Source organism: Rhinatrema bivittatum, chromosome 8 (assembly GCF_901001135.1).
Source record: "Rhinatrema bivittatum chromosome 8, aRhiBiv1.1, whole genome shotgun sequence".
In the NCBI taxonomy this organism is placed as follows: Eukaryota; Metazoa; Chordata; class Amphibia; order Gymnophiona; family Rhinatrematidae; genus Rhinatrema; species Rhinatrema bivittatum.
This window is the reverse complement of record NC_042622.1, coordinates 153,033,719-153,055,884: the sequence shown is the minus strand read 5'-3', so window position 1 is coordinate 153,055,884 and position 22,166 is coordinate 153,033,719. Positions and strand designations below refer to the sequence as shown.

At 41.4% G+C, this 22,166-nt stretch overlaps 1 protein-coding gene across 2 annotated transcripts in view; it reads left to right on the top strand.

The window, feature by feature from the left end:
* Positions 1–258: 258 nt before the first annotated feature.
* RELA (RELA proto-oncogene, NF-kB subunit) overlaps positions 259–22,166 on the top strand; it is a 94,599-nt gene continuing 72,691 nt past the window's right edge. Inside the window, exons 1-2 of one of the 2 annotated variants that reach the window (XM_029612199.1) lie at positions 260–1,091; positions 6,201–6,224. In XM_029612199.1, coding sequence (XP_029468059.1) covers positions 1,073–1,091; positions 6,201–6,224 — 43 coding nt within the window. In that variant the 5' untranslated portion in view covers positions 260–1,072. Of the gene's footprint in view, positions 1,092–6,200; positions 6,225–22,166 lie in introns of both variants that reach the window. The other variant, XM_029612200.1, reaches the window with a different exon arrangement.

Below are 22,166 nucleotides of genomic sequence, written 5' to 3'. Positions count from 1 at the left end.
TGCATACAAAACTCCATTTATACATGCATACAATTACAACACATTTTGGAAAAAAAAAATCTGCACTACAACTACTAAAATGCAACAGGATGGGCGGGACGGAGTTGTCAAACAAAATACACCTATCAAAAATAGGATTATTTAGCTCTGCAAGAAGAATCATTTAACTTTAAATTTTGTTTACATGCTTGTTTTTTAATCGTTTTATTTGGTTGTCTTTTTCGCTTCACAGATGTAAATCAACGCCCGACTCTCTCATACACCAGCCAACCACCATAGCACAGTAGTGCGACTGAAAGAAGCGGAAGGATTTTCTGTTACGCCACGCAATGCGACGTAATGCGTCAGTTTATTTCCAAGCCTCGTTGTGACCAAATCTTTCACAACAAACAAAGGTAGGATGTTTTCTTAAATTCTAAAGCGAGGCCTGGAACACATCGGATTTATTTATTTATTTTTGCCCTTTTTTGTTGAGAGTCCCTCCCTGGCGGAGCAGGCGCACTGAGTCGGGCGCCTGAGAGGTTGCAAACGAAAGAAGCGATTGTCGGTTTGCTTCCCAGATATGACGTCATCGGGGCTAGTTCCGCGTGCTGCGGTTGGTGTGTGAGGCCTGTGCTACGGGCGAGTTAAGTGAGTGAGTGAACCCCGGGAGATCCCAAGCCGCGCGTCGGAGGCGAGTTACACCTTCCCAGGTGAAGGGCGAACAGATTCGACTTCAGAATCCGCTTCAACTTTGCAGGAATAATTTTGAACACATTCTGGCCTGCAGCAGCATCGTTGTCTCCCCGGGATAAATAACAACACAGGGCGGACTTCAGCAACATAGAATTAATAAAAACACAGCCAGAACATCTGCATCAACTTCAGTCCCACAGGAATAAACGTACGAACTGCTAAACTGGGTCAGATCAAGGGTCCGTCTTATCCAGTACCCCGGCTAGTACTGTATCAAGCAGCGATTTTACACAACCCCGGAACAATAACTAAACAGTCAAGATTTTAGTAGTAACTTCCACTCCCCGGGAATTACAACATTTCCAGGACCTGGGCTGCTACAGCAGTTTCCTTCTTCATGCAGTCATCCATGGCAGGTGAGTAAGTCGGCATCTTGAACTTACTCTAGTCTTTCCTTCCATTAAAGAACAATCGTAATTCAGAACTTCAGCAACTTTCTTCCTTCTTCTGACAGTTAGGATTATAATTAAGAATTTTGGCCCCGGAATGTTTGGGCGTACCCCAATATTTTTCTCCAACTCTTGTTTTTGTTTACTCATGCCCTTGGTCTGTCTTCCATGTACTTCATGGCTCCACCCTTCCCTAGGCCACTCTTCTCTGAACCTTTTCTTCTTTGTTTCCATTCAGATATTTAAAGAAAAGGAAGAAGTTGATCTAACATTTAAACATAAAAACTAGGTTTAATATTCACATACATTTTTATCCTATTCCTTTGTTTTTGCCTGAAGTTTATGATTTCGAGGGTCAGCTGCAGGCTGTTACCACAGAACTTTTGTGTGACCCACTTTCTGTAGAGAGATTTTGAATCAGTCTTGGCTTTTGAATTTGCATCTCATTGCATCCTGTTATTTTATGTTACTGATGCTTACCTCTTTATTACAACTATCCGAATGCACCAGATATGAGTGTGGGGTGGCAACACAGGACAGTTGTCAATAAACATGTAACTGACTTCTAATGTCATTATCAGTACAGATGACAATTGGACCTTACTTAAGTGTAAAAGGTGAATACCTAAAAGACCTGAAGCAGAAAATTGAAGGACTGGGAGTCTCATTTCCCTTCAGCATTGTTAAAATAGTACAAGTGATGGTAACTCTTAAGGTTCAGCTTTTCTTGAAGCAATGGCACTGACAAGATTTATTACAGATTTCTAGTTCACTCATTATTGGATTCACTGCTTCATGTTTTGATCTTTTTGACCAGGCTCCTTTTTTTTGTGTTAAGTATGTGTATTTGTCTACTTTTTTTTTTTTTTTTGGAGAAATGAAGTGCAGATTTTATTGCTATGGCCCCTGTTTGTAAATAATAATTCTCCCTAAAACTCCTCTACAGCTATTAGTATTGTCTTCATGTCTTAAGTATTTCAGAATGACATATGCATGGTTTTCTGATGAAAATCTGTTCAGTTATTTGTGGTGCATGGAAGGCAATGCACTGATACAGATAAAGCACAAATGTAGCATAGACAGCTGAAGAGGAGATCTTTATCAGATTCCCATGTAGGCATTCATATTCATAAATACTTAACTTTTTTTTTTTTTTAGCGCTGCATGTACAAACACACAAAAAAGACAGTCCCTGCTCAATAGAACTTACTATCCAATAAGAAAAACATATAGGACAAGAGACTTGGGGGTAGTTCATAAAGCAAGACAATGGTTTAAAAAGAAATTCATAAAGCACAAATACATACAGATTCTTGGAAGGAGACTTTTAAAATCAAGAGTATGGCTATATCAGAGGTAGGCAACTTTAGAACTGGAGTGCTACAAACAGATAAGAAATTGCCATGCTGGGTCAGACCAAGGGTCCATCAAGCCCAGCATCCTGCTTCCAACAGAGGCTAAACCAGGCCACAAGAACCTGGCAAGTACCCAAACACTAAGAAGATTCCATGCTACTGATGCAATTAATAGCAGTTGCTATTCCCTAAGTAAACTGATTAATAGCCGTTAATGGACTACTCCTCCAAGAACTTATCCAAACCTTTTTTGAACCCAGCTACACTAACTGCACTAACCACATCCTCTGGCAACAAATTCCAGAGCTTAATTGTGCATTGAGTGAAAAATAATTTTCTCCGATTAGTCTTAAATGTGCTACTTGCTAACTTCATGGAATGTCCCCTAGTCCTTCTATTATTCGAAAGTGAAAATAGCTCCTAATATGGAACCTAACATCGTGTAACTACAGCAAGGGTTATTTTTCCCTATATGCAACACCTTGCACTTGTCCACATTAAATTTGATCTGCCATTTGGATGCCCAGTCTTGCAAGGTCCTCCTGTAATGAATCACAGTCTGCTTGTGATTTAACTACTCTGAATAATTTTGTATCATCCGCAAATTTGATAACCTCACTCGTCATATTCCTTTCCAGATCATTTATATATATATATCTATATTGAAAAGCACCGGTCCAAGTACAGATCCCTGAAGCACTCCAATGTTTACCGTTTTCCACTGAGAAAATTGACCATTTAATCCTACTCTCTGTTTCCTGTCTTTTAACCAGTTTGTGATCCACGAAAGGACATCGCCTCTTATCCCATGACTTTTTAGTTTTCATAGAAGCCTCTCATGAGGGACTTTGTTAAACGCCTTCTGAAAATCCAAATACACTACATCTACTGGTTCACCTTATCCACATGTTTATTAACTCATTCAAAAAAATGAAGCAGATTTGTTAGGCAAGACTTGACTGTGTTCCATTAAATCATGTCTTTCTATATGCTCTAAGATTTTGATCTTGAGAATAGTTTCCACTATTTTTCCCGGCACTGAAGTCAGGCTCACTGGCCTATAGTTACCCGGATCGCCCCTGGAGCCTTTTTTAAATATTGGGGTTACATTGGCCACCCTCCAGTCTTCAGGTACAATGGATGATTTTAATGATAGGTTCCAAATTTTAACTAATAGATCAGAAATTTCATTTTTTAGTTCCTTCAGTACCCTAGGATGCATACCATCCGGTCCAGGTGATTTGCTGCTCTTGTAGTGGGCCAAATTGACAAACTAATCTTCCAGGTTCACAGTGATTTCGTTCAGTTCGTCTGACTTATCATCGCTGAAAACCATCTCCGGAACTGGTATCTCCCCAACATCCTCATTAGTAAACACGGAAGCAAATAATTCATTTAGTCTTTCTGCAATGGCCTTATCTTCCCTAAGAGCCCCTTTAACCCCTCGGTCATCTAATGGTCCAACAGACTGCCTCACAGGTTTCTTGCTTTGGATATATTTTAAAAAGTTTTTATTATGAGTTTTTGCCTCTATGGCCAACTTCATTTCAAATTTTCTCTTCGCCTGTCTTATCAGTGTTTTACACTTAACTTGACGATGCTTATGTTTTATCCTATTTTCTTCAGATGGATCCTTCTTCCAATTTTTGAAGGATATTTTTTTTGGCTAAAATAGCCTCTTTCACCTCACCTTTTAACCATGACGGTAATCGTTTTGCCTTCCTTCCACCTTTCTTAATGCATGGAATACATATGGGCTGCGCTCTAGGATTGTATTTTTAAACAATGTCCAAGCCTGTTGAACACTTTTAACCTTTGCAGCTGCACCTTTCAGTTTTTTTCTAACTTTTTTCTAACTATTTTCCTCATTTTATCAAAGTTTCCCTTTAGAAAGTTTAGTGTTAGAGCTGCAGATTTACTTATTGTCCCCCTTCCAGATCTATTTTTCAGGATAGCCACAATGAATATACATGAGGTACATTTGCATGCACTGCCTCCACTGTATATAAATATATAAGACTTGCCATACTGGATCAGACCAAAGATCCATCAGGCCCAGTATTCTGTTTCCAACAGTGGCCAATCCAGGTCATGCATATTCATTATGGATGTCCTGAAAACCAGAACTGTTTGTGACATTCAAGGACTAGAGTTGTTTACCCCGTCTATACAGTCAAATGTGCAGACTTCTAATTCCAAAGTAGAATACATTTTTAAGACAATATAGTAGCTTAAAAGAGGACAGTAAGGGATAGAAATTTCAGGGGATCATTATTTCCTGCAACGTCATGTAGTAAGATAGAAGGGACAGAAATATCCAAGGATACTATTTATTCCTTATACCATCTGATGAGGTGAGAGAGAAAAGCTTGTTGTATATTAGTTTATATATGACCTAGAACAAGGCAGGTTTTGATAGCAGTTTTAGACACAAATCTGCTTCTGGAAAGTTATAATAAATATAAATACAAATATGTGTTATTGTCTGAATGTTTTTCTTTTTAGATTTTAAATGTTATATTTGTTTATTTGTTTTTATATACTGACATTCAACACATGTTATCACATCGGTTTACATGGAATGAGTTGAGTTGGTTACATTGTAACAGGATGTGGTAACTGGGAGAAAAATTTAACAAGCAAATAAAGAATAACTTTAAGAGGGGGGTTTTTCTTATGACCATTTAGGTACATAGAGGTTTAACATTCTACATTAATTGTGTTACACTATTTTAGTGTAGAAAGGCGTGGGATGGGAAATTGGGCATTTCAAGGTGGAGATGGATTGGTGAGTGGAGTGGTGGGTTAGAGGGTGTGTGAGAGGGAAGGGAAGAAAAGTTGAGGGGTAGGGGGGAGTGGGTGTGAGTGTGAGTGAGTTTCATGCTGGTTGTCCTCGGGATGTCATGAAGGCTTTTTGGAAGAGCCATGTTTTTAGTTTCTTTTTGAAGGTTTGTGATGTTGGTTCGAGTCTTAGGTCGGTGGGGAGGGTGTTCCATAGGGGTGGTCCGGCTATGGAGAATGCACATTCTCTGGTTGAGTTGTGGTGAGTTAGTTTTTGCCACAATGAGCTACCATGGAATTTATTTATTTAGATTTATATTCTGCTTTTCGCACTTTTTTCAGCGCTTCAAAGTGGATTACATTCAGATACTGTAGGTATTTCCCTATCCCCAGAGGGCTTACAATCCAAGTTTGTACCTGAGGCAATGGAGGGTAAAGTGACTTGCCCAAGGTCGTAAGGAGCGACAGCAGGTCTCGAACTCCGGTCTTCTGGTTCGTAGCCCACTGCTCTAACCACTAGGCTACTCCTCCACTCAAAATTGCAGCTAATAAGAAATAAATTGGAAAGTTCTTCCCACTCATTTCCATCCTGCCTCCTAAAGCCCTTTATAATAAAAATATTTGTTGTTTGTGGTGTCTCTTATAATATAAGAGTATAGTTGTGGACATGGATTTGGCTGCCCAGACGTGCAGGAGGTGACAGACCTATGTGAAGGGCTGAGTGCCTCTGTAACACATCCTGTAACGACGAATATGTTGAAGGGTCAGTGTCCTAGTAATGCATTCTGCAGTGAAACAACAGGGACTGTAATAAGAGGGCTGAATGTTTCGTTTGCCACCACTAAGGGGAAAGGGGCGGTGAGTAGTAAAAGGCTGCAGCAGCTGCAAACCCTGGAATGTCTCCATGCAGTAATCTTTTTCTTTGTCCTCTCTCCTGCAGATTTGCTGGACTGGGGCATCGCAGGTGAGTGGCCTTTTCTTCTGTTGCCCTCTTCATTTTTTGCTTAGTTTTATTCCTTATCATCCTTCTTACACTAGCCCAGACATGTGAAGTTACTTGGCTTACCAGCAGATGGAGACAGAAGACATATCCTTCTTCCGTGACATCATCACTGGCTTAGGATAGTGGAGCATAGGCAATTGCCAGTATTCTCTGTCTCCAGCAGATGGTGGATATGTTTTGGAATATCTCTGTCCATTTCCATATTGAAATCCCTTGACTTGTTGTGACTATAAGATGAGATGCTTTTTTTTCAAAAGCTTATTTTCATATTCCCATTGGCATTTTTGCATTTTAGGGCGGCATTTCCAGTTTAGGACTCTTCCGTTTAGTCTGGTCACAGCATCAAGGACCTTTAGCCAAGGTTATGATAGTGGCTGTGGCCATGTTTGCGAGGAGAAGGTGGTATGGTTCATCTGTACCTAGATGTTTGGCTGGTAAGAGCTAAGTCCTTTCAGGAAGTCAGACAGTGTTCTCCAGGGTAAAACAGGTTCTGGAACCCTCAGGATGGTTAGTGAACTTATCCTAGAGCAATCTGGTTCCTTCCTGATTTCTGGAGTATTTAGGAATTCTCCCCAATACTGGGAATGGTCAGGTTTACTTGACTCAGAAAAAAATTAAGTATAAGCATTTCTCTCACAAGTTGTTCCCTAAGCTTGAATTATCTTTAGCTCCTGGGTTCCATGGTGGCTACCTGGCTTTAGTTCAATGGTCCAGACCTAATACAAAGCTTCTACAGATTTTGCTCATGTCTTGATAGTTTTTGCACATGCAGGGTTACCAGGTTTAGTTTACTCTTCCGCTGTCAGTAAAGGAGATCCTGGCTTGGTGGATTGGCTCCCTGAACCTGTCAGGGGGAGGAGTCTGGCTCTACCAGCATGAATAGTGCTTCCATCAGATGCAAGCTTGGTGGACTGAGCAGCCCACTGCTGAGTTCACTTGGCCAAGGGACTCTGGTTAGAGGAAGAGGTGGCCCATCAACTTGCAAGAGGCCAGGGCTATTAGGTTAGACTTTTGGCATTTTCTCCTCTTAGTAAAGAGAGATGTGTTCAGGTGCTCTCTGGCAACATTATGGTGGTAACCTTTGTAAATAGCTATCGGGGTCATCTGAAGGCTATTGGTGGCCAAGGAGAGAAATCTTCTGTTCCAGTGATTGGAAATATGTGGGATCCTGAAAAGTGGGAATTCAGATGAGAATCCTTTTAGAATATAGTGGATTGGTGGGATTCAGACTTCATGGTGGTATGGTTTAACCAAAATAAACACTTTATACTGGTGGCTTAAGGAAAGATATTTTATTAGATAAAGTATGGAGTATTCCTGGAGAATGTGATATTACCAGTAAGGCAATTGAAAAGCAGTCACAGAGAATATTGTTGACAATAGATTAAATCCACTTTACACACCAATAAACTAGTTTGTTTTAATAACATTTTCCTAATTGGTTGACATTAACACAACATCTGCCAAGAAGTGCAGAGTCCTGCATCTGGGGTGCAGTAAGCCAAAAAAGCTGTATATGATGGGGAGATGAAAGCCTAATGTGCACTGACTGGGAGAGGGACCTTGGTATGGTAGTGTCTGGAGATCTGAAGGCGGTGAAGAAATGACACGGCGATAGCATTTTTGATGGGTATCCACTGACCCTTATACATTAAGGGGTTTAGTGTGTGGAAAACACGCATCCAACACCCCCCCCTCCCCCAAAACTAATAGTGCTCATCACATGCAAATGCATGTTGATGAGGCTATTAGTTATGCACCCTGGATACTGAAAAAAAAAAGTTCAGCCAAAACACACATTTTACACTCAGAAAAGTGTACAGAAAAGCAGTATTTTCTGCTTTTCTGTATTAATGTCTCCGAATTAATGTCCTAGCGATATTAAGTCGGAGGAACCAAAAAAGTAAGAAAGAAAAAAACATGTGCCGGCAGGTCAGATTAGGAAAATGGATGCTCAGTTTTACTGGTGTCCGTTTTCCTAAACCATGGTTGTCAGCGGGTTCGGAAAACCGATGCTCATAAAATTGAGCATTGGTTTCCTGAACCTGCTGACAGCCACCTCTCATGGGTTTCCGCTGCCAAGGAGGCACTAGGGACGCCCTATTGTAGGGGTAGGAGGGCGGATTTTTAAGGAAAACAGCCAGTTAGGGCCTTAGTCATGATGGTGGTCTTGAGCAATGTGGACATCTCTATAGTGGGAATGTAACTGACCTCCTGCCCACCTAAAGATTTTTGAGTCGTAATGTGGTTAACTACTGAGACGAGCTAGACTGACATGTTAAGGAATAGTGGATTTAACTTAAGGCATCTGAAGTCAGGCCTGAGGACTTTCATCTGTCTTTTTTTTCTTTTTTTTTTAGACAGCTAGCTTGGACCCTCCAGGTTCTGCGATCAGTAATAAATTCCCTTTTGCTTTAGTTTTTTGTTTTGTTATGCTTGATGTTTACAGCTTGATGTGTTTTATTATGCTATTATGTTTAACTGTATGTAACCCGTCTTCAGCACAGGCTTTGAAAGGCAGTTTTCCTTATCCTGCCAGATCAATCCAGACACACAGGTTATAGAAATGAAATGAAATGACGGCAGAAGAAGACCAAATGGCCCATCCAGTCTGCCCAGCAAGCTTCACACATTTTTTCTCTCATACTTATCTGTTTCTCTTAGCTCTTGGTTCTGTTTCCCTTCCACCCCCAGTTTTAATGTAGAGAGCAGTGATGGAGCTGCATCCAAGTGAAATATCTAGCTTGATTAGTTCGGGGTAGTAGCCGCCGCAATAAGCAAGCTACACCCATGCTTATTTGTTTTACCCAGCCTATGTTATACAGCCCTTATTGGTTGCTTTTCTTCTCCCCTGCCGTTGAAGCAGGGAGCTATGCTGGATACGCGTGAAGTATCAGTCTTCTCCCATGCTGTTGAAGCAGAGAGCCATGCTGTATGTGCATCGAAAGTGAAGTATCAGGCACATTTGGTTTGGGGTAGTAACCGCCGTAACAAGCCAGCTACTCCCCGTTTTGTGAGTGCGAACCCTCATTTTCTCCCCTGCCGTTGAAGCAGAGAGCTCTGCTGGATGTGTGAAGTATCGGTTTTTCTTCTCCCCTGCCGTTGAATCAGAGAACTATGCTGTATATGCATTGAAAGTGAAGTATCAGACTTATTTGATTTGGGGTAGTAACCGCCGTAACAAGCCAGCTACTCCCCTCTTTGTGAGTGTGAATCCTTTTTTCCACATTTCCTCTTGCTGTTGAAGCTTAGAGCGATGTTGGAGTCACAGTAAGCATGTGTATGTTTATTTAATAAGGGTATTGACTCCAGGCAGTAGCCCTCATTCTGGCGAGTCACCCACTCTTCATTGGCGGCCTCATTATGGTTCCCTATCAGCAGATAGAGACAGAGAAAAAACTTTCACAACAATAGAGTGACTCAGCAAGAAGAAAGTGAATGTCTTTGAGTGGCCTAGTCAAATCCTAGACCTGAATCCAATAGAAAATCTGTGGCAAAACGTGGACTGCAATCCACATGGCAATCTCCAGCCAACTTGAAAGAGCTTGAGCTCTTCTGCCAAGGCAAATGGGCAAAAACTTGCATGAACCTGCTGGGCAAAGTTGGTAGACACTAATCCTAAACAACTCGTGACTTTTATTGTTGCAAAAAGAGTTTCCACCAAGTATTGAGTCAAGAGATGTGAACACTTTTGCAATCAACTCGTTTTTGGATTTTTAATTGCTTTTGGAATATTTCTATAAATCTTTCACAATGAAAGTGAAGCGCATGTTGTGAAGATCAGTGAAACAAACTCCTACTTTAATGCATTTTGATTTGTATTATTTAGAGGACAGAATGTGAAAAGGCCCGGCCACACGCATAAAACCCCGGGACGCGCGTATGTCCTGGGCCTTCGGTAAAGGGGCGGGGTGGGGTCGGAGGATCGCATGCCGGCGTGCGCAACGTGCGCCTACCTGGAGGCAGGCACAATAGGTAAGATAAAGGTCGGGGGGTTTAGGATAGAGCTAGGGGGGCGGGAAGGTTAGGGAAAGGATAGGAAGGTTAGATTAGGGGGCTGGGAAGTTCCCTCCCAGGCCGCTCCAAAATCGGAACGGCCTGGGAAGGAACGGGGGAAGGCTGCGGGCGTCGGCGCGCAGAAGTTGCACTAATTTGCACCCCTTTGCACGCGCCGACCCCCGGTTTTATAACAGGCGCGCACCGGCTCGCACATGTTATAAAATCGGGCGGCCATGTGTGCACGCACATGGACGCTTGCGCGTGCCTTTTAAAATCTACCCCAAAATGAACAAGGGTGTGAAGACTTTTGCAAAGTACCGTATTTGCAAACACATGTTCAAATTGTCCGGCCAAGTAAATTTCTTGAATCTTGACAGACTTTCCATTGGTTGAGTGCCTATGAGAGCTAGCTATCCAAAAGAGGTCAAGGGGTTTGACTTAGAGAGAGCAATACATCTGGAAGCTAGAATGGGAGAAATGCTGTTTTGTTTTGTTTTTTGAGAGAGAGATTTAATTGTCCATGGGGAGCTGAGTGAGCATGGGAGATGAGGAGAGGAAGCATGGAGTAATAACTTCACTCTCCTTCCCTTTTACTGCTTGTCTCAGTCCTACTGGTCTACTAGCACATGTTTTGCCGTTGCTGCAGTTTTCTTCAGCCTGTGGGATGTGGGGACCCCGTGGACACTTCATCCCTGTGCCACCGTGATTATCTTTAGGTCTGCCCGCATATGGTCTTCAGATTTGCCATGAAAGTAGGAGATCTGCAGCCTTTTCGGGCTGTTTCCATCTCCTTGGCTGTCAGTGCCTAATGACATCTTTCAGGCAGTGAAAGACAACCGTATATCCGGAAACTTCATAAGATAAATTATAAAAACGGATAGGACCTCATATATAATATGGTTGCTTTCTTATAAATTTCACTAATAGTGGTATAAGCTCAGGAAAGCTTTATTATGCCAACTATTGCTGTAATACCACTCAGGTATTACAGGATTGGATAAGTTCTTGGAGGAGAAGTCCATTACCTGCTATTAAGTTCACTTAGAGAATAGCCACTGCCATTAGCAATGGTTACATGGAATAGACTTAGTTTTTGGGTACTTGCCAGGTTCTTATGGCCTGGATTGGCCACTGTTGGAAACAGGATGCTGGGCTTGATGGACCCTTGGTCTGACCCAGTATGGCATTTTCTTATGTTCTTATGTTCTTACTGTATAATCATTGGTCCTGTATATTCCCGTTTTTCCTTGTCTTTTTATGAGAAATTAAAAAACTCTAAATTTAATCTTCATTAATAAAATATTAAATCTACCAAAGACACTTATTTAAATTGCAACGCAATACATATCTTAAATAAATAAATATCTGCCCATGCTTGAACTTAACTTTTGTTCTGCCCGACACGACCCGTGCTTGGGAAGACCTTCCTCAAGGGCTTAGGAGGGCAGTGACTCTTTTCTTTTTTTTTTCCATCTTTAACTTTTTCCAGAGCTTTTCAATCTGTCAGTAAGCTCAAAGGAAAACACAGATAATTATCTCCATTCTTGAGACATGAAAACAACCATCCCACCGCCTGTATAGTGATACATAAAGTCTCATCCAATAACTCAGGAGCATTTCAATGATACAGTTTAACACTCAATCCCACTCCCCCATCTCCAGGGTATGTCAAGCAAGGTATATAGTCCCTTAATCCGATAGGGAGAAAATGCACGGTAAATGGAACCCACTATTGAGTCAGTAGTTCCCCAAGTCCCATGTTCGTCGTCAATTCGGTTGTACTTCATTCATTCTGCTTATTCAGAGCCCCCAAAGATTCCATGAATGGCATACTGTTGGCAGGTGATATGTTTAGCCAGTCCTCCATGGTCCACATGTTCGATCGCCCATGATGTGCAGTAGAGTCACTGTGTAGAAAAGAAGTTTCCTCACTTAAACATAAAAAGATTATTCCGGGCTGTGGGTGTAAGGGCTGTTATATATGTCCTCCATATGTCCATGAATTTGGCATACTGTTTTAGGACATTCTGCGTGCCGACAAGTATTCAAAAACCATCATGCGATGCAGTTGTATCCTCCAGTATGTTAGAGAAGGAGTGCAGGGATTCAGAATTGCCTGCTTAGGAAGATACAGGGCATATCCAGCTTTTTTCATCTATTTCACCAAGGCTCGCTTATTGCCTTCGACCGACTGCAGGACACTTTTCATCTCTCCAATGCAGAATTTCTGCCATATATGCAACTCCGCCACTTTCTCCTTCAGCTGCAATCATGGAGGCTGATATTGACCCAACGCTCACTATTTGAAGGATATTGTTCCAGCACAAAGATCCTCGGGGGTCTTATCTCCAAACTTTATAAGCTCTTAGCATCTCGCCCGCCTGCTAAACCGGCTCATTTGAGGGCCTGGGAAACAGACTTGGGCAGATCTCTGTCTGAAGAAGAATGGGACATTATTTTTACTCGAATGTCGGAGGGCACGGTATCCGCACGGATCTCTGAAGCTAATTATAAACTCTTATATAGGTGGTATTTCACTCCTACTCGCCTTCATCGCTTTTCTGCCAATTTTGACCCTAGATGCTGGAGGAATTGCCAACAGTTGGGCACCTTTCTGCATATGTGGTGGGACTGTGCTTTGATTCAAAACGTGTGGTCCTATGTCTCGACGATAGTATCTGAGATCCTGGGTAGAACAGTTTACCTTACTCCAGTGCTGGCTCTCCTCCATCTTCCAGATGATACTCTTCCAACTTCTGCACAGGTATTTCTTCAGCTGGTCTGTACTTCAACGGCTATGGAAATTGCAACCTCATGGAAGAGGGCACAACCTCCTACACCTACTGAACTTCTGTCTCGCCTAGACAGGACATGTACGCTATATCGACTCACTGCGTTTAAATACCATCGATTACCTAAATTCTATCACATCTGGAATCCCTACATCTTATGGAGACATTTATCGTTACCACCCCTTCCATAACCTTATGGCAGGGTTGGATGGTGGTTATATTGCTTTGTCTTTATTGCTTACATTCATATAATGCAACCTTCATATTTCACATTTCCATGATACCTCGCCTTTTCCCCTTTCCTTTTCCCTTTTTCTCTTCTTTTTATTATTTATTTCTTCACAATTTATTTCTTTTTAGAGTAGCATGACCGGGGGGTGGGAGAGTGGGGTAATTGTTATTTTGTATTGATTACTGCTGTATTCTCTGTTTACTATTTGTAGTGTTCATGCTTACAGCAATAAAAAATTGTAAATTAAAAAAAAAAAAAAAAGAATTGCCTGCTTAGCCAGAAAAAAAGCTTTTTTCACAAATAGTTGTTGGGAGTCAGATAAATCGTCCAAGTGTCCTTCATGTGCAGAGAACAGGCACATCAGTTCCAAGGCTGGTATATTAGAACCCAGAAGCTTGCCGAGGTAGTGCAATGCCTTCCCCCAAAATTCAACGACTTTTTTACAATCCCAAAAACAATGATAGAGGGTACCCGGGGCTTTCTTACACTTAAGACACCTATCTGTTTCGATTAAACCAATTTTATGTGCTCTGTCTTGGAAGATATATATTCGTCTTAAGAATTTAAACTGCATTTCTCTAAGCTGTTCGTTTTCAGTTATCCACTTAAGATACTCAAAACATGTTTTGAGCAAACCTGATGTCACCTGACCTCCTAGATCCTGATTCCATCTTGTAGTCAGGCCCTGCAGGTTATCCCTGTCCCAAATCTCCCTCAGGCCCGGGTAAGCATGGAGCCTGTCACCATTCTCCCTGACTTTGCCTGGAAAAAACTCACTAGCTTAACATACTCCCAAAATGTTTGGTGGTTTTGAAGGTCTGCCATGATAAAATGTCTGACCTGTAGATATGCGAAAAATTTATTTATTTAAAAATTTTTCTATACCGTCGTTAAGTTAAATACCATCACAACGGTTTACAGAAGGGCACGATGAAGAGAAATATGGGTGGTATAGATTACAAATTACTCCTGTGCCATCATAGTATGGTAACAATTTAAAATAATAAACTAGGTGTGTAAGTTAATCCTGATTGTTAAAATCAAACTGCCTAATTTGCTCCTAACATTAATGTGCTTATGTAGGTTACTAAAAACATCTAGCTTGGTGCATCCTTATTGCTCAACTATTTTTCTCCTTTTCTTTATCTTTATAAAATGCTTGTTTAAAAAGCCAGGTTTTCAGATTAGTTTTGAATAATTTCAGATTTCTCTGTAGTCTTATTTCGAGTGGCATGGTATTCCAGAGTACAGGACCAGCCAGTGACAGTGCTCTTTCCCTTACTTGCGTGAGATGTGCTGATTTGACAGAAGGGACAGTTAGTAGAGCTTTATTTGCAGATCTCAGGTTTCTTTGTGGTATGTGCACGCGCAGTGCCGTGTTAAGCCAGTCGGCTTTATCATCGTGGATTAGTTTATGGATTATACAAAGTACTTTATATTGTATTCTTTGTTCAATTGGAAGCCAGTGGAGTTCAGCAAGTGTGCCTGTAAAATTCAGAGTTTTGGAGCTGAAATTTAGTTTGAAGGTCCTGAAAGCTACAGATTTGCCTGGTATCAGCCTGTAAAAACTGAGATATGTGGGTTAAACCCCTCTGTGCCCAATGGCAGTATACTCCCATGGTCATGCCCGGGGGAAAATCCGGGTTTCCACGGATCAAAAGAGTTGGCAAGCCAGCCCAGGGTATTTGTAATTTGGCACTTAGGAGTTGCCAGGCCCTCCTACAAGCTTCTATCATAGGGTGACCAGAAATCTCTTTGGGGAGGGATCGTGACTTCAACTGTAAAATATTCCCCAATTGTAGCGGCTTACTCCAGGCTTGTTAAAAGGAGCTTGGAGAAAAATGTTCGGTACCCCAGACCCAATCCCAGGCATAGCGTAATAAATAAGCCATGTTATACATCTGTAAATTAGGACAGGTAAGGCCCCCTCGTTGGTATGATAGTTGCAATGTGGATAGTATTAAACGGGCCCATTTACCCCGCCACAGAAAACTTCGTAAAATTCTGTCCATCTCAAACAGATGCTTTCTGGTGAGTCTGAGTGGCAGCATTTCAAATATATACAACCATCTTGGGAGTTCTATCATTTTGAAGAGATGTATTCGTCCCCCCAAGGAGAGGGGCAAACCTTGCCAACTCTGCAGCTGCTCCTTGGTCCGTTTTAACATGGGAAGGATGTTACTGTCATATATGTTCTCTATCATTACCAGTATTATAACTCCCAAATATTTCACCTCCTTCACCACCTATTGCAAAGGGAACGGGCCCTCCCATCTCGATTGCAGCTGCCCTGTGACATCCAGTGCCTCCGACTTATCTGTATTTATTTTTAATCCCGAAAATTGGCCAAATTCGCTCTGAAATCTCAGCACTTGTGATAGGGAGGTCACCAGATTTGTTAAAAACACTAACACGTCATCTGTGAATGCCGCTATTTTAAAAGCCTCCCCCCCCCCCTTTCTAAACCTGTAACCTGAGGCGAGTTATTGATTTTCCTCAAAAGCAAATCTAATGTGAGAATATATAACAACGGGGAGAGGGGGCCGCCCTGCCTGGTTCCCCTATGCAATTGGAATTCTTGGGACATATCTCCATTCGCCAATATCACCGAACTTTGCGCCTGATATAATAGGGAAATGTTTGCCACTATGTTCCCGGAGAAGCCATACCGGTGGAGTACCGAAAATAGATACCGCCAGGCCTCGCGGTCAAAGGCCTTCTCAACATCAAATCCTACAGCTAATCCTGGGATGGCTTGTGCCTTACAATGCCACATCGCCACCCACAATCGCATGATGTGTTTACCTGCTGTTCTCCCCGGCACAAACCCCGCCTGATTGGAGGATATCAGTTGGGGCAAACTTCTTTATCCTATTGGCCAAAATCTTCGCAAATAATTTCAAATCAAAATTCAACGATATCAGCCTGTAGGAAGAGGGTTGTGTGGGGTCTTTGCCCCCTTAGGAAGTACTGTTATATAAGCACTTTTGGCTTCCCTGGGGAAACTACCTTCCTTTGATACTCCTGCGAAATAGGATGTCAAAATGGGGCTTAGTTCTCCTCTGAGGACTTTATAGTAGTTTGCATTAAAGCCATCAGGTCCTGGGGTCTTGTGTAACTGGCTAGTTTTAATTCCTTCTAATACTTCCCCTACAGTTATGGGCATATTCAGCCCCTCTAGTTGTGCTGATGTTATTTGGGGGAGGACCAGCCCTTGAAAAACATTTTCTTCTAATTCCTGGGCATTAGTTGGGGTTTCATCGGTATATAATTTGACATAAAAATCCCGAAGGATTCGGCTTATGGCCTCTGTGGACGTATGTCTTATCCCCTCAGGGTCCTGAAGTGTTTCAATATAATTATGTCCCCTTTTCGCTCTTACTAAATTGGCCAACAGTTTGCCAGATTTGTTCCCAAATCTATATAATTTATGTGAGGCATAAAGCAATGCATTTTTGTTTTTTTGATGCAACAGACAGTTTAGCTGATATAGGGATTCCCTATAGCATTTTTTAGAATTCCCCGACGGGTTAGCCATGAGTCGTGCCTTGGCTTTTTGGAAGTCTTGTTCCCTATCGATGATTTGTTTGTTCAGGAGCTTATTTCTTCTGAGCACATAAGCTGTAATCTCCCCCCTCATTACCGCTTTTCCTGCGTCCCAAAACAGGGGATTAGTTAGGTGTTCACCATTATGCTCCACATATTCCTGCCATTTTGTTTTCAGATAGGCTTGAAGCTCAATATCTTGTGTAAGATGCATCTTCTGGATGTTCCTGGGCTCCCCATTTTATGTCTTCCCAAATCATGGCATGGTTTGAAAATTCATTTGGACCAATCTCAGCCTTATGATATAAATGAAAATATGCTGTACTTGCTAGGATATATAATCTGTCCTAGACATGGACTCAAGCGCCTGTGCTATGTGGGTAAAATCTCGTTCTTCCGGGTGTAAAACTCACCATACATCCGCTAGTTGTAACTGTTTACATAAAAAGGGTATGCCTTTCCTGTTTCCTAAGCGTGTTACCGGGGCTTTGGTCTGCCGATCTAAGTCAGGATCTGCTACACAGTTAAAATCCCCTGACAAGAAGACAGAGCCCTGCGCATATGAGGATAAAAGCTGAGTTAGGTCCATAAAGAATTTGAGAATAATTATTTGGTGCATATATATTACCAATGGTTACCAGTTTTCCAAATAACTTCCCTCTAATGAGTACATACCGACCATTATCATCAATCTTAGTATCTATGTGTTCAAAGACCCTATCTTTACTTAATAAAATTGCTACACCCCCTTTCCGGTTATTTGCTGGGGAGAAGAATATTTTGTCAACCCAGCCTTTCGCTAGCTTTAAGTGTTCTGTAGCATTTAAATGCGTTTCTTGCAGGCAAATGACTTGGGCTTTATGTCTTCGTAGGGAGGACAGCAGTTTTGCCCATTTGACCGGGGAGCCCAGACCTGCTATGTTCCATGAGAGCAGTCATATATTATCAGCCATCGAGGATTATGGGGGATACTCTGACAAGAGTATACCATACTGCCTTCTGTTTTTTGTTCCCAGTCTCCCCCCCCCCCACACCTTAGGAGACCTGAGCAATATAACCTCAGCAAACAAATACACGTTCCAATCAGTGCGGATTTCTCCCCAATAATCACGGCTTGACTTAACCCAGGTACCCCCTCCCCCCCCCCCCTTCCTTCCCCCTATGTCCCCAAAGGATGTGTCCCCTTCCTCTCCCTCCGGTCTCCTATTTGGAGACATGAGACCCTCCAGTTCCCGTACCAGTGCTGCACCCCAGTGTTGACACTGTCTCCTCTATCCATACATTCAACCTTATAAACCTTAAAACCTTGTAATTAAATTTAACCCAATTTAAGCAGGTTACGTAATTTAAACAATTTAAGCATTTTAAGCAAACCCTCCGTCCAGGTAAAACAGTAAGTCGCAAACAGGTCCAAACTACGCCCGTCTGTGCTATTTCTTGTTGAAAAAAACAATCTCTTGTCCAGAGTCTCGCTTCCTCAAGTAGGGGGTAAAGAGGCAATAAACTCTTTAGCACTTAATGCAGTCTCATAGGTTTTCCACACCCCATTGTGTTCCACCTGTAGTCTGGCAGGATATTGCAGGTTGAATCTGATTTTCCTGGTATGAAGTTCTCCACAAACTTGAGAAAACTCCCTCCGCTTTTGCGATACCATCGTTGAGTAATCTTGAAATATCAGTATCCTCTTTCCATCATATTTCAAATTGGTCGTCTTCTGGTACACTTGCAGGATCATAGCTTTATGGGCAAAATTGAGAAAACGTGCTATAACCACCCATGGTTTTGTCGCATCCTGACTGCGCTGGCCTAGGCGGTGCGCACTCTCCATGTGGCATATGCTCTGCAGGGAAGCCAGCCCCAAGTCCTGCAAGAGCCAATTTTCCAAAGCATGATGTATGTCCTTATCCACATATGTTTCCGCAAACCCCACGAAGCGGAGGTTATTTCGGCGTGATCTGTTCTCCAGATCATCCACTTTTTGTTCCAAAGTTTGGAGATTTTTTTCCAGGCTTTGTTGTTTACTTTGCTGGGCCTGTGCGGTATCTTCAGTATCGGAGACCCTCTGCTGCACTTCCTCCACTTGTTGTTTAATAGCATGCAGGGTCTCATTCCCTGCTGCTATTTGTTGGGATAGTTCTGAGAATCTCCTGTCCAGGACCTTCACCACTGCCGCAGTAACTTCCTCCACCAGCCCCCCCTTGGTTTGTGCTGGCCGCGGTTTTACCAGGGCTGGGAGGTCCATCGGCCATTTTGTTTTCCCCAGACTTGCCTGGTGCTTTTTTTTCATTAGCGGCTTCGCTGACATTCCTGCCGTGCCATGCAGCAGATAACCCTTAATCGAAGTCTGGGAAGCCACCGGATTGCTTCTGTGCCGTTTCTGGGTTGAAACGGAGGATTTTTTCGGGTTTGCCGGGGTGCAGCACCGGGAGCGAGCAAGATGCACAGCTCACCCGCTCATCGGGTCACGTGGTCACCCGGGCAGTGAATTTTTATCTAAAATACAAAAAAGAACTTCAAAATTGTGCCTATACTTCTAAAAGGTGACCATTCTAATTAGTACACTACATGTGTCTTGGTTGAATGAGGCAGCGACCAACGTCAAATGTTATCCATACGTCTTTATTTATATGCACTGATTGGATCACTAAATAACAAATAGGATGTTAAATTGCATTTAAAAGGACCAATGGAAAAAACAGACAACAAAACCCCCATTTTGTATGGTGTTCCTAAAACGCATAAGACTTTATCAAATTCTCCTTTAAGATCCATTGTCTTGAGTAATGGATCATTACTGGAACTGTTGGCAATTTTTCTTGATAGATTTTTGCAACCGCACGTCAAACAAATGTGATCATATGTACAAGATACCACCTAAGTATTAAAGAAGATTCAAGATATTGCTTCAGTTTCTGATGATACCATTTTGGCAACAATGGATGTAATATCTTTATATACCAGTGTATCTCATACAGTAGCCATGGACACAATCATTGACATACTTTCATTCAATGTACGCACACATTGTATACCGGTGAAGTTTTTCTCTATAGCTGAACTAGTTTTGCAGAACAATTTTTTAAAATTCAATGGAATTTTTTATTTACAAATCCACAGCATAGCCATGGGGTCATCCGTGGCTCCCTCGGTAGCCAATTTGGTCATGGATGCATTAGAAAGCCGATTTTAATTAACCTTCGCCACAGTTTTCATATATTACGTTCTGGGTCAGGTATATAGACCATCTGTTTTTTCTGTGGAATTCCACGCAGGAATCCCTAGAAGAATATTTTGATCATCTTAACACCAGTGACCCCCCCAACTATTAATCACAGTTTGGACCAAATTGCTTTTTTTGACATATTAATACCAAAAAAGAGAATTCACTGCAACCTACAGTTTTTCGAAAATCAATTGATAGGAACAGTTTACTTAGATATCACAGTTTCCATCCACGAGCCTTCAAAAATGGTCTCCCCATTAGCCAATTTTTTCGTATTCGAAGGATTTGTTCCTCTTTGACTGAGTTTAAAATACAAGCACATATTTTAGCGAAGCGTTTCTTTGAAAGAGGGTATCCATTATCAGTTGTGCGAGCGGCATACAAGAGGGTATTTTATTCCCTTGTTCCTCTTTATTAGAATATCATAATAAGAAACATTCGCCCCAAACAGTCTGTGTGCTACAGCATTCTGATAAAACCACTTTTATAGCCCGTAGCATCAAGCGTCATTGGCATGGCCTTCAATTTCACTCCATCTTTATGGAGGAGCCCTTGATTTCTTTTAAGAAAGGTTCCAGCATAAAAGATCAGGTAGTTCAGGTGTCACTCCATTTCAATAAGAAAGATGCATTTCAATACTAGGGTACCATTCTTGTGGCTCATGCGACATGTGTTCAAGCACTATGGTAGGCACAGTGTGGCAACATCTGATCTCTAAAAAAATATATAAAAAACCTTTCAACTCTGATTGTAATAAACAAAATGTAGTTTTAGTTAGAATGTACCTGCCCACAAATATATGTGGGGTGCCCTATGAGTCCTGTCAGAGTTCGCCTGAGGGAACATCGCAGCCGTCTGAATACTCAGAAGTTAGAAACGCCCATAGTTAAACATTGACTGCAGTATCATCACACTTTCAACCATCTTCGCTGGACTATTTTAGAGGTGGTAGTCACCTCCGATAGAGGAGGTGACATTAAGGGTATTTTAAACTATAAAGAACAAAGATGGATTTATAATTTGTCATCTAGCTACCCCGCAGGGATGAATGACAATGTTGAATGGTTTTCATTGGTTTAAATGCCCTTTTGTTATCTGTTTATCCACTGGTCCTTTTAAATGCAATTTAACATCCTATTGGTTATTTAGTGATCCAATCAGTGCATATAAATAAAGTTATACAAAATGGGTCCAGCTGGGAGATACCTGGATAACATTTGATGTTGGTCGTTGCCTCATTCAACCAAGACACGTATGTAGTGTACTAGATTAGAATAATGGTCACTTTTTAGAAGTATAGGTGCAATTTTGAAGTTTTGTTTTGTATTTTAGGTAAAAATTCACTGACTTCCAAACACCTGAGGGAAGGAGGTCTTCCCAAACACGGGTCGTGTCGGGCGGAACAAAAGTTAAGTTCAAGCATGGGCAGAAATTTATTGCGTTGCAATTTAAATAAGTGTCTTTGGTAGATTTAATATTTTATTAATGAAGATTAAATAAAAAAATTTTAATTTTTCATAAAAAGGCAAGGAAAAATGGGAATATACAGAACCTATGATTATACAGTATATGGTATGCAGATCAACCTGAATGGTATTACAGCAATGGTTGGCGTAATAAAGCTTTCCTGAGCTTATACCACTATTAGTGAAATTTATAAGAAAGCAACTATATATATATATATATATATATATATATATATATATATATATCCGTTTTTATAATTTATCTTATGAAGTTTCCTGGATGTATGGTTGTCTTTTTCTGAAGCGAGAAGAGTGATAACTAACTGGAGTTTAAGGATCCATTCTGGAACTGGTTCTGTGCAATATCTTTGAGCAATATTGCAAAGGCCAATGCTACTCTTTCGACAATATTGCAAGTTCATTATGGAATGAGATGCCAGGGTAGTTGCTGTACCCACTTTGTGCCAGCGAGTAATATGCTGAAGTGTTTCAATGAAAGTATGTCCCGTGACAATGCTGACAAATCAGAGGATGAAGAAGTTCTGGCTGTTGTCATAGATTGTCAGACCTTTTTTTAGTTAACTATGAGAGGTACAACAATATTTTTCCTCCCTTACACTCACGAAAGTATTTTTTAAAATGTTT